This window comes from Periplaneta americana, chromosome 16 (assembly GCF_040183065.1).
Source record: "Periplaneta americana isolate PAMFEO1 chromosome 16, P.americana_PAMFEO1_priV1, whole genome shotgun sequence".
NCBI lineage: Eukaryota > Metazoa > Arthropoda > Insecta > Blattodea > Blattidae > Periplaneta > Periplaneta americana.
Genome location: NC_091132.1, coordinates 152,051,293 through 152,065,523, shown reverse-complemented (window position 1 = coordinate 152,065,523; position 14,231 = coordinate 152,051,293). Strand labels below are relative to the sequence as shown.

Here is a 14,231-nt window from a genome sequence, read left to right as displayed (position 1 = left end):
TGTATAAACAATGAGAATAAAAATTGAGGAGTAAAAAGAATATACGACACAGAAATTTCGAAAATCATGGAAAGTATAGAGAGAAAAACCAGAAGGAGAGAGAAAGTAAAGGAGTGAAAATCATTCCAAATATCAATCATAAACATGTGTTTTAAGCTAAAAAAAAATCTATTTGCAAACAAAAAAAGTAAACACGAATGCACATCTTTGTTCGCTTCTTTGTTAAATGAAAGTATAAAGTAGAAAGAGTGTTTGAAATAGTACAAACTATCCACTAGAGAAAATATTCAGGAATGAAAAACTGAAAAATAATAAAAAATCCCTTAAACATATCAATCAAACTCCTGTATCTCCTCATGAGGAGCATAGGGCTTTCACAAAGTGCCTCCATCGGACCCTATTTGTAGCCAACTTTTTCACTTCGCTCCATGTTTTCCCCTCCCTAGCAATTTCCTCCAAAACTGTTCTCTTCCATGTATTTTTGGCCTTCCTCTTGTTCTACTACCCTGGGGGTTCCAATCCAAAGCCATTCTTTCTACTGCTCCATCTTCTTTCCTGATTGTGTGTGCCCTATCCAATTCCACTTTCGTCTTTTAATTTCTATTGTGATTTCTTTCTGATTTGTTATCTTCCATAGTTCTGAGTTTGTGATTATATCTGGGGCCTGTTTCTCAAAAATACTAGTTTAGTAGTTCACCAGTTACTAGTTACCAGAGTATATTTCACCAGCTCTAGTAGATTCTGTTTCTCAAACTATTTCACCAGTCTAGTAACTTGTGACAATTTTTCACTAGTCACATGATCTCTTTCACTAGTCAGCTGATTGAGTTCATTTGTTTATAGTCATTGGTAGGTATTGTTATTTGAGTTTACAAGGCTAAGTTGTTTGTGCTTTGGTTCTTACTTCTCTCTTTTCTTGAAATTCCATCAATTGAAAGCAAATTAACTATACTCAATATGATTAATGAATCAAAGGATATATCATTCGGTGCTTTTTCAAGCATAATAACAAAAAATGATCAAATAAACGAATGGACAAAAAAATTTGTAACATGTGAGGCTATGGAACTGATACCTCAGAACAAAGATTATGCATACGTTAGGGACACTTACTGGCCCAACATTAAGAAAGCAACTTTGACGAGTACCAATTCAAGTTCACAGTATCATAATATGAACGCATTATGCAGCTAGTGGGTCTACTGGCGACATGAATGCCACTTATGACTTGAAAAATTGGCTATTTTTTTTTTTTTCAGTTTTACATTTGATCTATTCGTAGATTAGTGTCGTTTTGTATTTAATTTGCAGGCTAAAGTTGACAATGTCAGAAGAACTGGCAGTGGAGGAGGAAAGCCAGCAAAAATTACTGCAGTTGATGAATTGGTATTAGATTATTAGGAAAAAATTCTGAAAGTGTTGCTGGTCTAGAATAGAAAGATGGCATTGGAAAATAATCAACATCCCGATTTGTAGAGCAATTTGTATTTGAAGCTTTGCTGATAATGCATGACTTCTATTTGTTTGTCTTGTTATGGCAGGTTCCACTATATTTAACAACTCTCCAAGCTTTTCAGCACTTTATTTAAACCATTCATTATATTTAAAGAATGCTCCCGTAAAGGAATAATAATTGTTCCTTCTCGATATAGTTTTAGCTCTTCTCACAACAACTTCTTTACTACTTCAATCGGAATCACTAAACCACATATATTAAAAAAATAACTACAATATTTTGTTTTGATTATCTGAGAAAGGTTGCCACTGGTAACTGATAATATAGAAATCACCAGTCTTTAGAGTCTTGTAGGAATATTCCTGTTGAATACTAGTATAATCAACTAGATTAGCATTTTGAGAAACAGAATCTCTTAGGAACTGGTGAAATCGACCAATATTACTAGTCTGTGAACTGGGGCCTGTTTCTCAAAAATACTAGTTTAGTAGTTCACCAGTTACTAGTTACCAGAGTATATTTCACCAGCTCTAGTAGATTCTGTTTCTCAAACTATTTTACCAGTCTAGTAACTTGTGACAATTTTTCACTAGTTACATGATCTGTTTCACTAGTCAGCTGATTGAGTTCATTTGTTTATAGTCATTGGTAGGTATTGTTATTTGAGGTTAGAAGGCTAAGTTGTTTGTATTGTGGTTTCGATTTCTCTTTTCGGTTGAAATTCCATCAGTTGAAAGCAAATTAACTATACTCAATATGATTAATAAATCAAAGGATTATTATTCGGTGCTTTTTCAAGCATGTTAACAAAAAATGATGAAATAAACGAATGGACAAAAAGTGTTGTAATGTGTGAGGCTATGGAACTGATACCTCAGAACAAAGATTATGCATACGTTAGGGACACTTACTGGCCCAACATTAAGAAAGCAATTTTGATAAGTACCAATTCAAGTTCACAGTATCGTAATTTGAACATATGATGTAGCTAGTGGGTCTACTGCCGACATGAATGCCACTTATGACTTGATGAAAAATTCGCTAATTTTTTTTGTTTTACATTTTATCTATTCATAAATTATTGTCGTTATATATTTAATTTGTAGGTTAAAGTTGACAATGTCAGAAGAACTGGCAGTGGAGGAGGAAAGCTAGTAAAAATTAGTTGATGAATTGGTATTAGATTATTAGGAAAAAATTCTGCAAGTGTTGCTGGTCTAGGAGAGAAAGACTAGATGGCATTGGAAATAATCAACATCCCGATTTGTAGAGCAATTTGTATTTGAAGCTTTGCTGATAATGCAAGACTTCTATTTTTTTTGTCTTGTTAAGGCAGGTCCCACTATATTTAATAACTTTTCAAGCTTTTCAGTACTTTACCTAAACCGTTCATTATATTTAAACAATGCTCCCGTAAAGGAATAATAATTGTTCCTTCTCGATACAGTTTTAGCTCTTCTCACAACTTCTTCATGACTTCATTCGGAATCACCAAACCAGATATTAAAAGAAAATAACTACAATATTTTGTTTTATCTGAGAAAGGTTGTCACTGGTAACTGATAATATAGAAATCACCAGTCTTTACAGTCTTGTAGGAATATTCCTGTTGAATACTAGTGTAATCAACTAGATTAGCATTTTGAGAAACAGAATCACTTATGAACTGGTGAAATCGACCAATATTACTAGTCTGTGAACTGGTAACTACTACTTTACTCTTGTAGTTTCTAGAAACACAGACTTGTAAAATAAACTAATATTACTACTGTACAGACTAGTATTACTAGTCCATGAGTTTTGAGAAACAGGCCCCTGGTAACTACTACTTTACCCTTGTAGTTTCTAGAAACACAGACTTGTAAAACAAACTATTATTACTACTGTACAGACTAGTATTACTAGTCCATGAGTTTTGAGAAACAGGCCCCTGGCCATCTAATTTTTACAATTCTTCGTAAACATCTATTACTTAAACAAATGAAGATATTATAATATATCGATTATTAAATTTCTCACATGGCATTTCCAAATAATGGATGAAGATAAAGTCTGCCACTGAATGCCATAACACAGTTACATGACCATATCATGACAAACCATAGAACAGAATTGTGGGAGCTAGGTTGTATATCCTTCATTGCAGCTGTCACCAAATCTTCAAGCATAATAAATTATATGAACAGTACTCTGATTAATATATACAAACGTTTTACAATAGGCACACCGACATAGCTCATGCAGGTAGCACGTCTGTCTGCTGATCCAGAGTAGCGCATGGGCATGATTTCAATTTCCATTTGACTGATTACCTGGTAGGGTTTTTCTCAGGTTTTCCCAACCATGAAGCGAATGCCTGGTAATCTATGGCGAATATTCTCGCCAAACATCATCTCGCTATCACGAATTCCACAACCGCTACATAACCTATTTGTTGAGACAGCGTTGTTAAACAACGAAATAAAAAAGGAAACATACAGGTGACATCTGAGTACGAAATAAAATTTGTAGAAAGTAAATTAGTATGGAATTAATACAGGGCGCTATGTCTTTTTGACACAAGCTTATGGTATAACAGAAAATTTAACTACTTTAGGCTTCAAAAGAATTTACACCTCAAAACAAACAAAGAAAACTGAATATAAAGTTCAAGCTTCATAAGAGTTCATGGTTAAAATTTAGTAGTATCAATTCTGTATTATTACAATAAAATTGTGGGAAAAAAAAAAAAAAAAAAAAAAAAAAAGCAAATTTGATTAACGAAAAAAAACATTGCAGGTGTGTGATCAGTGACTGGGTTTAGCCCATAGGTGAAAAAAAAACAACACACACACACACTACAATACAGAGTGGCGCAAAAGTAACTACACACTTAGGGAATGTATGTTTCTAGGATGGTGTCAGCCTGGTTGGCGCAGTTGGTATAGTGCTGGCCTTCTATGCCAGAGGTAGCAGGTTTGATTCCAGGCCAGGTCGATGGCATTTAAGTGTGCTTAAATGCAACAGACTCATGTCAGTGGATTTACTGGCATGTAAAAGAACTCCTGCGGGACAAAATTCCGGCACACTGGCGACTCTGAATAACCTCGGCAGTTGCGAGCGTCATTAAATAAAACATAACATTTTAACATTTCTAGGTTGGTAGGACATACTATGTAAGTTGATATGGTTATACTAGTTGGTAGGAAAGAGGAAATGACGCGTACTGTTAACACATGAATCATTTATTTATTAACCAATGCAACTTAGTCCTGACAACACAAGTAACAGTTTTCACAAAATGTTAATGAAAGAAGAAAGTATTTTCGCTTTGAAGACCGCTTACCCAAGCGGTGTAAGTGTTGTACTGAGGGAATGGAGAGAACATATCGAGTCAAATTCACGAACAAGTAAGGCTGTTTACAATTTAATTCATCAATTTGAAACTGAAGGTTCTGTTTTGAATGCACCTCACAGTGGACGACCTAGGACAGCACGAACTGAGGAAAATGAACTCAATATCTGTCTGGCTGTTATGCCTAGTCCAAAGAAGTCCACAAGGAGATTACCAGTAGAGATTACAGAAATGGCACGTCGGTCAATCCAAAGGATATTGCATCAGGAGAGCTTCAGTCACTGATCACACACCTGCAATGTTTTTTTTCGTTAATCAAATTTGCTTGTTTTTTTTTTTTTTTTTTTTTTTGTATAATTTCCACAATTTTATTGTAATAATACAGAATTGATACTACTAAATTTTAACCATGAACTCTTATGAAGCTTGATACATGGGTTGCTGAAAGAAGATCCAGACAGGCGACTACAATTTTGTGAAATTATGCTCGATCAGTATCGATTTGACCAGAATTCTTTTTTAACATTTTATGGTCTGATGACATCACATTCAAGTTATCGAGACATATAAACTGATATAACTGTACTTACTAGTACACGGAAAACCAACAATCTGGACAACATTCAGCTGTGTTTGCATGCGTGTCAGAGTGTTCCAGGCAGACTTCAATGGTGTATTGATGAAGAAGAGAGACAGTTTGAACATAAAAAGAAGTAATGTGTGCTGTAATTTGTTCGTAAGGCCTGTATCATGTTCAAATAATTAAAAATTAACATAAGTGAAATAAGTGTGCAGTTACTATTGCGCCACACTGTGTGTGTATATATATATATATATATATATATATATATATATATATATATATATATATATATATATATATATATATATATATACACACACGGGTCATTCTCACGAAACCCATCACATTTATTTCCCCTGCATTGATTTCTGCAATATCTTGTAACTTGAAAAATGTCTCCTGTGTAAAGAATACAGCACTATTACACCTAGTTACCCACCCTACACTTAGGTCGATATTACATTTTCTTACCGTCATGCATAGCTTGGAATAACCAAACATGTGGACACCGTGGATGTCCCCCACTACAAAATATAAATTTCAATGAATATCACCTTTAAAGTATAAATCCGATTACAAAGAAACACATTGTATTGAAAAGTGTGTTAAAGGAAGTAAACATCCCATATACAACAGTTTTATAAAAGTGCCCAATGTCTCTACAGAAGTGGTGTAGTTTTTGTCCACGAGTTTTTGGCTTTGACATGGAATGGATGATTCTTTGCTTTGAATTTGCCGCTTTAAAAGAGAAGTTCAATATGGTGCTTCCAGAACATTCGGAAGACGAAGACGGTGAATTGTCGGTGCTTTCTCAGGCATAAAAAAAAATCTGCACTTGCGTATCAGGCTCAAAAGCAGTGGACACCGAGGATAAAGTGCCAGCTCAACTATGCAAGAGGGGATTACCAACGGCTGGGTAAATAATGACTTCATAAGCTATTTATGAAATATGATCGGAAAAATGAATATGCTTAAAAGTAATTGGAACACACCAACGAAAAGTCTGAAATGTGGACACCGTGGCTGTAAACACCGTGCATTTATTTAGAATGGGATATTTAGTTCACAGGCCATGATAATTATTATTGATGTGATGTTTATGATGTAGCTGGAAGAATATGGTCTCTACATAGTTCTATATGGATACAATATTGCGACTCTATCATGTATCTGTATTACACGATGAGTGGCGGTGAACTGACTAGAGGACGGAAAAAATACGAGAATAAGGGAAGGACAAGAAAAATAAGCTTAAAGACAGAAATTTATAAAAGTAAGAAATCTGACGTTTCAAGAAATGTCAAAAGTCGAAACGTGCAACTTGCAAGGAAAATAGAACCAGAGTGTTTAACGATGGAAGCAGATCCTGAAAAGCACGCTGCTTACATAGCGTCGGAGAGTAAGATATGGGCTGAGAGGAAGAAGCAAGAAAAAATTGACAGTTTCGGCCATGACTAATAGAGAATTAAGAGAGCAAAGGAAAAACGAAGAGGATGGATGAGAGAATATTCCACGAAAATTAAGAACAAATATATTCAACAATGTAATCATAGTAATTTGGGAAAGGATACAAATGCTCTACTGCTAATAAAAGGTAGTGAAGTTATTCGAAAACTAAAAGCCGAAACATTAAGCTTAAACGTTTAACAGAAAAATAAATTGGAAAAGCTTTTTCACGTGTAAAAAAAAAAAAAAAGAAATAGGTCTATGCTACACTCTATCACAGAGAAGAAAAAAGCAAACCAATCTTCCTCGCGCACTACAGTTCGTACTTTGCTAAGAGGGGCGTCCATTTCCTTCTGACATAAAGAAGAAACTGATCCTTGGAGAGTTGCTAGAACAACAATTAAAATCATTCTCTTCTGTAGAATATAAAAGTAAACAATCAGTAAGACGGATCATCATAAGTGTCAAAATAATTAAGACTTATAAAATGCTGCAGCACTGTAAGAGAGTAGTTTCTCGCACAGCTGTTTGCCAGAATAATTCCTACCGACACAAGAGTAGCCACAGTTTGGAGTACAAGCATCCCGTGATACAATAAAGACGCATCAATATAGAAAATAAAAATTTGTTAATTTTCAATTAATTGAGTTATATGTGTCAATTTCAATGTGGTATGAGTCATTGAAAAATTTCTTTTGCGTAAAGAAGTTGGTTTGTGTCTTCCACAGAAGTGGTTCTTATTTTTTTGTAGGGCATAAGTGTGTATGTACTTATAAAAGAATCAGAATTAAAGGTAAAATATTTATCATTATTGTTATTACTATAACCGTAAATCATTTCTTATATCTATTTAAATATCTTCATTAATAAGTGAAATCATTCACCGGCGTATTTCGGTCGGCTGAGGCGCTTGGCAGTTGATCTGGAGTTTCGCTCGGGCTTGGGTTCGATTCCCGCTTGGACTGATTACCTGGTTGGGTTTTTTTCGAGTTTTCGTCAACTGTAAGGTCACTGTCAGATAATCTATGGCGAATCCCTGGACTCATCCAGCCAAATACCATCTCGCTATCACCAATTCCATCGACGCCAAATAACCGAGTTCATATAGCGTCGTTAAATAACCAAGTAAAAAAGTGTAATCCGCTATGGTATTATTATTTATAAACATATAAATTAATGCGTTTATAACTGTTAGTGATACTTCACATTATTAATTAAATACGTTTGCGAGCGAACATAAATACTTATTTCATTTTGTAACATGGCTCAATCGCATTATATCTAATAACAATCAGTTAATATTATTACGAATAATTAAATTTGTGACTTATTTATTTTCATTATTGATTTCAAGTCGGTGTGTAAATCAAATTGTCTTTACAGAGCCATAGGAATAACCCACGGATTAAAACTGTAGACACCGTGGAGATGCTGTGGACACGGTGGAATCTGAAAATTGATTTTGTTTTATTTCTCGTAGCACACGAAGATTTAGACATGGCCACTAGCACACCTGACTTATCTTTCACACCTTTAACCAATACCTATAAAAAAATTAATCTCCTTACAATTTCAGTTGTTGCCATTTTTGGGTTCCAAAAGTGACGGGTTTCATGAGAATGACCTACATACATACATACATACATACATACATACATACATACATACATACATACATACATACAATCGAAATAAAAAGAACGGAAAGATTCTCTGAAATAATCAGAGACTATCTACAAAAAGCAATCTTGACGAAACAAAGTACATTGCACTCGCCCTTATTCTGCACAGAAAGTAAAAAAAAGTAAAAAAAAAATTGCATTTGTACTCCAAGAAACAATATTTACAAACAACGCCAGAGAGGTTGAGCATAAGCCTTCTGAGACTTACAGCATAATACGAGAAAAGTTTCTAAAATTTCACTTTTGAATAGAACCTTGCCATTGAGCTTGGCTTGAATTTCGGTTTTATGAATACGAAAAACAAGTCGCAAAGACATCGCATTGTGTCTGTCTATAGTGCATGCCTTTTCAGATTTTACGAACTAAAGAAATATGATGCCATCGCATTTGAATGCTTCACGCCTGTATGCATGCCATCATGGGGTTTCAGGTCTATGGGCAGCCAGAAACTTTTTCCACAGACATCAAAAATGAATGTTCTGATGCCTAAGTGCTTGAGTGCGTGCCTTCGGAAATCTATAGAATAAGAGAAACACTTCTCACACACTTCATAATAATTATATGAACGACTTCTCACGTTATACCCGAGTGCATTCAATTTTAGACTTCCCGATTGCATGAAACACTTTCCACAGACGACTTACAGTGGCTTCTCGCTTGCGTGATTAAGTAAATGTTTTTTGAGAGTTACCCTTTGCGAGAAACACATTTGACACACCTCGCATTTGAATGGCTTCTCGCCTGTGTGCATGCGGCCATGAATTTTCAAGTCTGACGATAGCCAGAAACTTTTTCCACAAACATCGCAAATGAATGTCTTTACGCTTGTATGCTTGACTGTGTGTCTTCTGAAATCTGTTGGGTACCAGAAACTCTTTTCACATACTTCACATTTGAACGGCTTTTCACCGGTATGCTTGTGTGCATGCACCTTCAAGCTTCCCGACTGCGTGAAACTCTTTCCACATACATTGCATTTGAACGGCTTCTCACCCGTGTGCGTGAATAAGTGCCTTTTCAGGTCTATTGAGTAAGTAAAACACTTTTCGCAAACTTCACATTTGAATTGCTTCTCGCTACTATGCTGGCGTGAGTGCAGTTTTAAGCTTACAGATAGGGAGTAACTTTTCCCGCAGACATCACATTTGAATGGCTTCTCGTCTGAGTGGGAGAGCGCATGCCTTTTGAGAGTTATTTTATGAGAGAAATACTTTCCACACACATTGCATTTGAACCGCTTCTTACCGGTATTTGGCTGTTCCTGGCAACTGGGAGATAAGGAATTTGACACAGTCTTGCAAAGTATATTACATTCATTTGAATTTTCACCTGTTTCATTGTGATTTGTGAGCAATTTGTCAAAATTGCGACAATCATCAGCGCTTTCGAAGACGTGTTTCTCCGAAGAAAGACAATTTCTAGGATTTACATCCACAGTCACGTTCTCTCCATACGCCATTCCGAGCTGTGATGGGACACTGTTGTTATGGATATCAGGAACGCTAGGATCAAAATATGCAGAGTATACAAAAGAGGCACATAATGTAAGCAACGTCACCAAAACTAAAATAAGCAAGAAACATTAACTGAGTTTTTAACTAGTACTCAATATGGAGTTGTCAGATTGTACGTTTTTTTTCGTATTACTTTTTATACCTTAAAATAAGTCTTTGTAATTTCATAGTTATCTACGATTTTTCTCCGCAACAAAACTATTATTCCTTACATAATATTTAGACCCGCAGAAATTTGAAGTGAAGTTTAAGTGATCAGATGTAAGACACAAGTGTTCAGCTGACTTCATACAAGCTGAACTACAAGTATTTCTCAGCTTCAATCAGTCATGCAGAAAATTCATCTTGGACAATAATAATAATTCAATAATACAACATTACTGCAGACTGCAAAATCATTTGATAAATATGGGTGATGTTAACAATGCTTTATGATTTCCTAGATATCTATGAATGGTTTTATTATACTTACCATGGAAATACAAATGTACCCGTAACATAGGTACAGATTGGATAAATGTATTTTACAATGTTAAATGTCTAATATAGAGTTAAGATTGGTAATAATCTTACACCTTTAACAATATATTAAACAATAACTTATAATAATTAGCTACTAAATCCCTGGGTAGTTCAATATATCTTCCTTTCTTATTACGACAAAATCTGGCACCTCTAACCCAAACCACATTCCAGGTTGTCACTTATAAAATGAGTAAGAATATAATTAGCTTTCTCTGTATCTTGTTATGCAAAATTTCTGATTTTCCTATTCATACAGGATTCATTATCAGCAACCTGCTAGGTTGCATCCTAAGTATAGCATGCTACACAAGGACTTGATATAAAATTATTAAACTATCAAAAATCAATATTAAATGCTTAATTTGAAACAATATTAACAGTGCCTAAAAGATGACACACTTTCTCAATATACAAATATACAGTTTCTGCATTCTGAAGCAATTTCACTTCTCATCTTACCAGTTAAATTCCTGTATACCTTAAACAATCACATTCATACATCATAATTTACATTCGATCTCCATTATCTTGCTATATCGGAACACAATATTCTTAGGGTTGCCAAATGTATTTTAAGACCCGTGTCCGTATCATAGGCTGCACGTAAAAAAGTGACGAAATGTCCGTAGTTTGTGATTCGGATTCGGAAAGAAAATCAAAAATAGTTTCTACATTTTCCAAGAGATGACACCACCTACTATATTAGTAACGGACTGTAATAGAGACTGTTTTTACACTGGTGTTCAAATATATCTCAACTCTACTAATCGATAGTGATCGATAATTTGTTGGTATAAGTGTGGCTCCTTTAGTTAGTAGCTACTTCTATGAATAGATGGCGAAGATAGTAAACAGTGTCGTCAATAGTACATCAATATAACCGCGTTATAGAATTGAAAATTTCATCCCCTTCTAATGATTGTAAAAACCATTCAGTTTCGCGGGAAACCCCAAATATTGTCAATTGTCAATCTACATCATCATTTTCCCAACATCTTTTTTTACCTGTGTAGTAAGAGTACAATATAATAAGTCAATCAAACTCAGAAGCAGTTTTATTTCTAGTCTGAAAGATACAAATCCAATAACAACAAACCGTTGCCAAGGAGAGCTATAATTTTGATGGCCCACTCCGTTGTGTAATGAACACAGGCGTAGGCCAGTCGAGAATGTAGAACTCAGAGCCCTACATGTACTCCCCTCCCAGTGACGTTGAGTCACGAAATTTTTCTTGCACCAGGATAGTTCTGAATGGTGGAGGATTTGAAGGACTTCGTCGTTGATGATCGGAGATCTTGTTCCCATCATCTTCAGAAACAACTTCATAGAAAGTTGGCTTAAGTCTTTCTGTGGAAATGATTTTAGGGCTCCCGTTAATATCGACTTCGAACACATAGTCAGATATCCTACGAAGAATTCTATAAGGTCCTTCATACGGTGGTACAAGGGATCCTTTAGTTGCTACACGAACAAAGACATGCGTAGACGTATATAGTGTCTTATGCTGAAAAGCTCTTCTGCTACAGTGGTGAGCAGCAGGAGTCGATCTGACAGAGTGCATTAACTGTCTGTGTTTTTCAGCGAAGGCTCGTTGCGACAGTTCGATTTGGTCGTCGACGAAAAACTCTCTTAGCGTCGCTCCGTAAACCATTACTGCGGGCGAAGCGTCACAATCTTCTTTGATGCTGAAGCGCAATCCAAGTAGAACAGCTGGAAAGATATCGATCCAACATTTAGATCCCGTGTAACACGATAGCAGCTTTCAGTGAGCAATGCCAACACTCTATCATGCCGTTTGAGGCGGGATGAAAGGCTGTCTTGCATATTTTTGTAGTACCAATGAGATTACAAAACGCTCGAAAAATAGCAGATTCAAATTGCGAGCTTGTCCAAACTATCCTCTTCTCTGTAAAGCAAAGACATTCTAATAGTGGGTGCTAGTTGCGCTAAGAAAAGTGACTTGAGGACTTCTTCACCTAAATGACCGGAAGCTAAACTTCTGAGCTCTTGTAGATAGTGGGATGGTCGTTTTTCTCCTATAGGTATGCCGCTCAATAATCTATTGAGCTTTTTGTTGATTGGTTCAGCAAAAGCGGCAATGATACATGTTTTAATAGCGTCATACCTACCCGTGGCTGGTGGGGATTTAATTAAATCAGCTATAATTGGAATAAACGTATGATCAGCGTTACTTACTATATATTGGAATTTTGCTTGATCTAGAGTAATCTCTGCGAAACTGAGTGCATTTTCCACCACTGCGAACCACAGATCTGGATCGTCCTTGTAGAATAGAGGTGGCTTCTCAATGCGTTGTGCACACACAACGACTCTGTCATCACTACCAGTTGATAAAGAACTTTGTTCTGTATCTTCGTGTATGTTTCCTGTTTCCATCACGTCGGGGTCATCAATATTGTAGTGAGAGTACAATATAATAAGTAAATCAAACTCAGAAACAGTTTTATTTCTAGTCTGAAAGATACAAATCCAATAACAACAAACCGTTGCCAAGGAGAGCTATAATTTTCATGGCCCACTCCGTTGTGTAATGTACACAGGTGTAGGCCAGTCGAGAAAGCAGAACTCAGAGCCCTACACCTGTCCCAATAATGGTGTCACTTATCGAGAACTAGCTGAACTACTTCAAAGTGTACACTAGTGTACACAGTGTACACTAGTTTTAAAGATACATCAACGAATGAAGTACTGCACTCACATAATATTACGAAACTCATTTCAAGGAGAAACATACATTCATCTTCCTAGACAACCAAACAGAAACTCTAGCGATATATTGATCACAGAAGATGAATTTTAACCTATTCAACACGTTAAGTTTTAACCACATATTTTATTCTATGAACAACTTGTATATATTGTTTACTGAATTTCCTACCAATTATGAATCACTGTGTGTTACAATCATGTGTTACATCATTGATCTGAAGATGGCAGATATTGTCGAAAACGTTAATCATTGGTTTCGCATATATGTATTATATTGTTTAATGACTATTTGTACTTTGATAAGCACACAGAAGGCTATTTATTATACACAATAATTAATAAATTGAAATAAAACAAGGAGACTGCGAAAAAATATTCTGAACTTTTATGACCAATGCATTTCATATCTCGAATTATGGGATGGCAGTTTTGAGAGTAGGTCCTACAGAGCAGTTTCCCTGGTTGAAGTACATTTAGATTATGAACTACACTGGAGTTTTGTTGAGAAATCAGCTGAGTTTATAAATTCACTTGTTTGTAATCCTAATGCTGCCATCAACACTGACAAACTTTTTTTATAAGATCGTGGTCGTGGAATTTGTTCTTCAAATAATCAGAGTAAACTGTGGAGGAAAAGACAGGAAAAGAAAGAAACCTGTACATTGAATTGAAAGATGTAAGTGTGTGGGTTGTATTTTTCAACAATTTAAAATATATCAAACGAAATTTAATTTGTTGAAAAGTTGTAGAATTTATGTACTATCTCCCAGAACTTATACATCTGTTGATAATGTATTCTTTGATTGAAATCATTTCCACACCTGAAAGTGTTAATCTTCAAATAATTAATATCGAAGCATTACTTCAAAATAAAGTCAATTCAGAGTTTTCACGAATGGATTTCTATGACTTCATCAAAGAAAACACTTCTTCTCTAAAGCACGTACAGTCTTCCCAGAGA

At 35.4% G+C, this 14,231-nt stretch overlaps 1 protein-coding gene across 9 annotated transcripts in view; it reads right to left on the bottom strand.

The window, feature by feature from the left end:
* LOC138691352 (zinc finger protein ZFP2-like) overlaps positions 1–14,231 on the bottom strand; it is a 206,461-nt gene that overhangs the window by 167,065 nt on the left and 25,165 nt on the right. For 2 of the 9 annotated variants that reach the window (XM_069813246.1, XM_069813247.1), the window contains one exon: positions 5,671–10,003. The exons of 5 other annotated variants lie outside the window; for them this stretch is intronic. In XM_069813246.1, coding sequence (XP_069669347.1) covers positions 9,142–10,003 — 862 coding nt within the window. In that variant the 3' untranslated portion in view covers positions 5,671–9,141. Of the gene's footprint in view, positions 1–5,670; positions 10,004–11,580; positions 12,251–12,966; positions 13,894–14,231 lie in introns of those variants that run through there. 2 more of the 9 variants (XM_069813249.1, XM_069813253.1) reach the window with 2 other exon arrangements.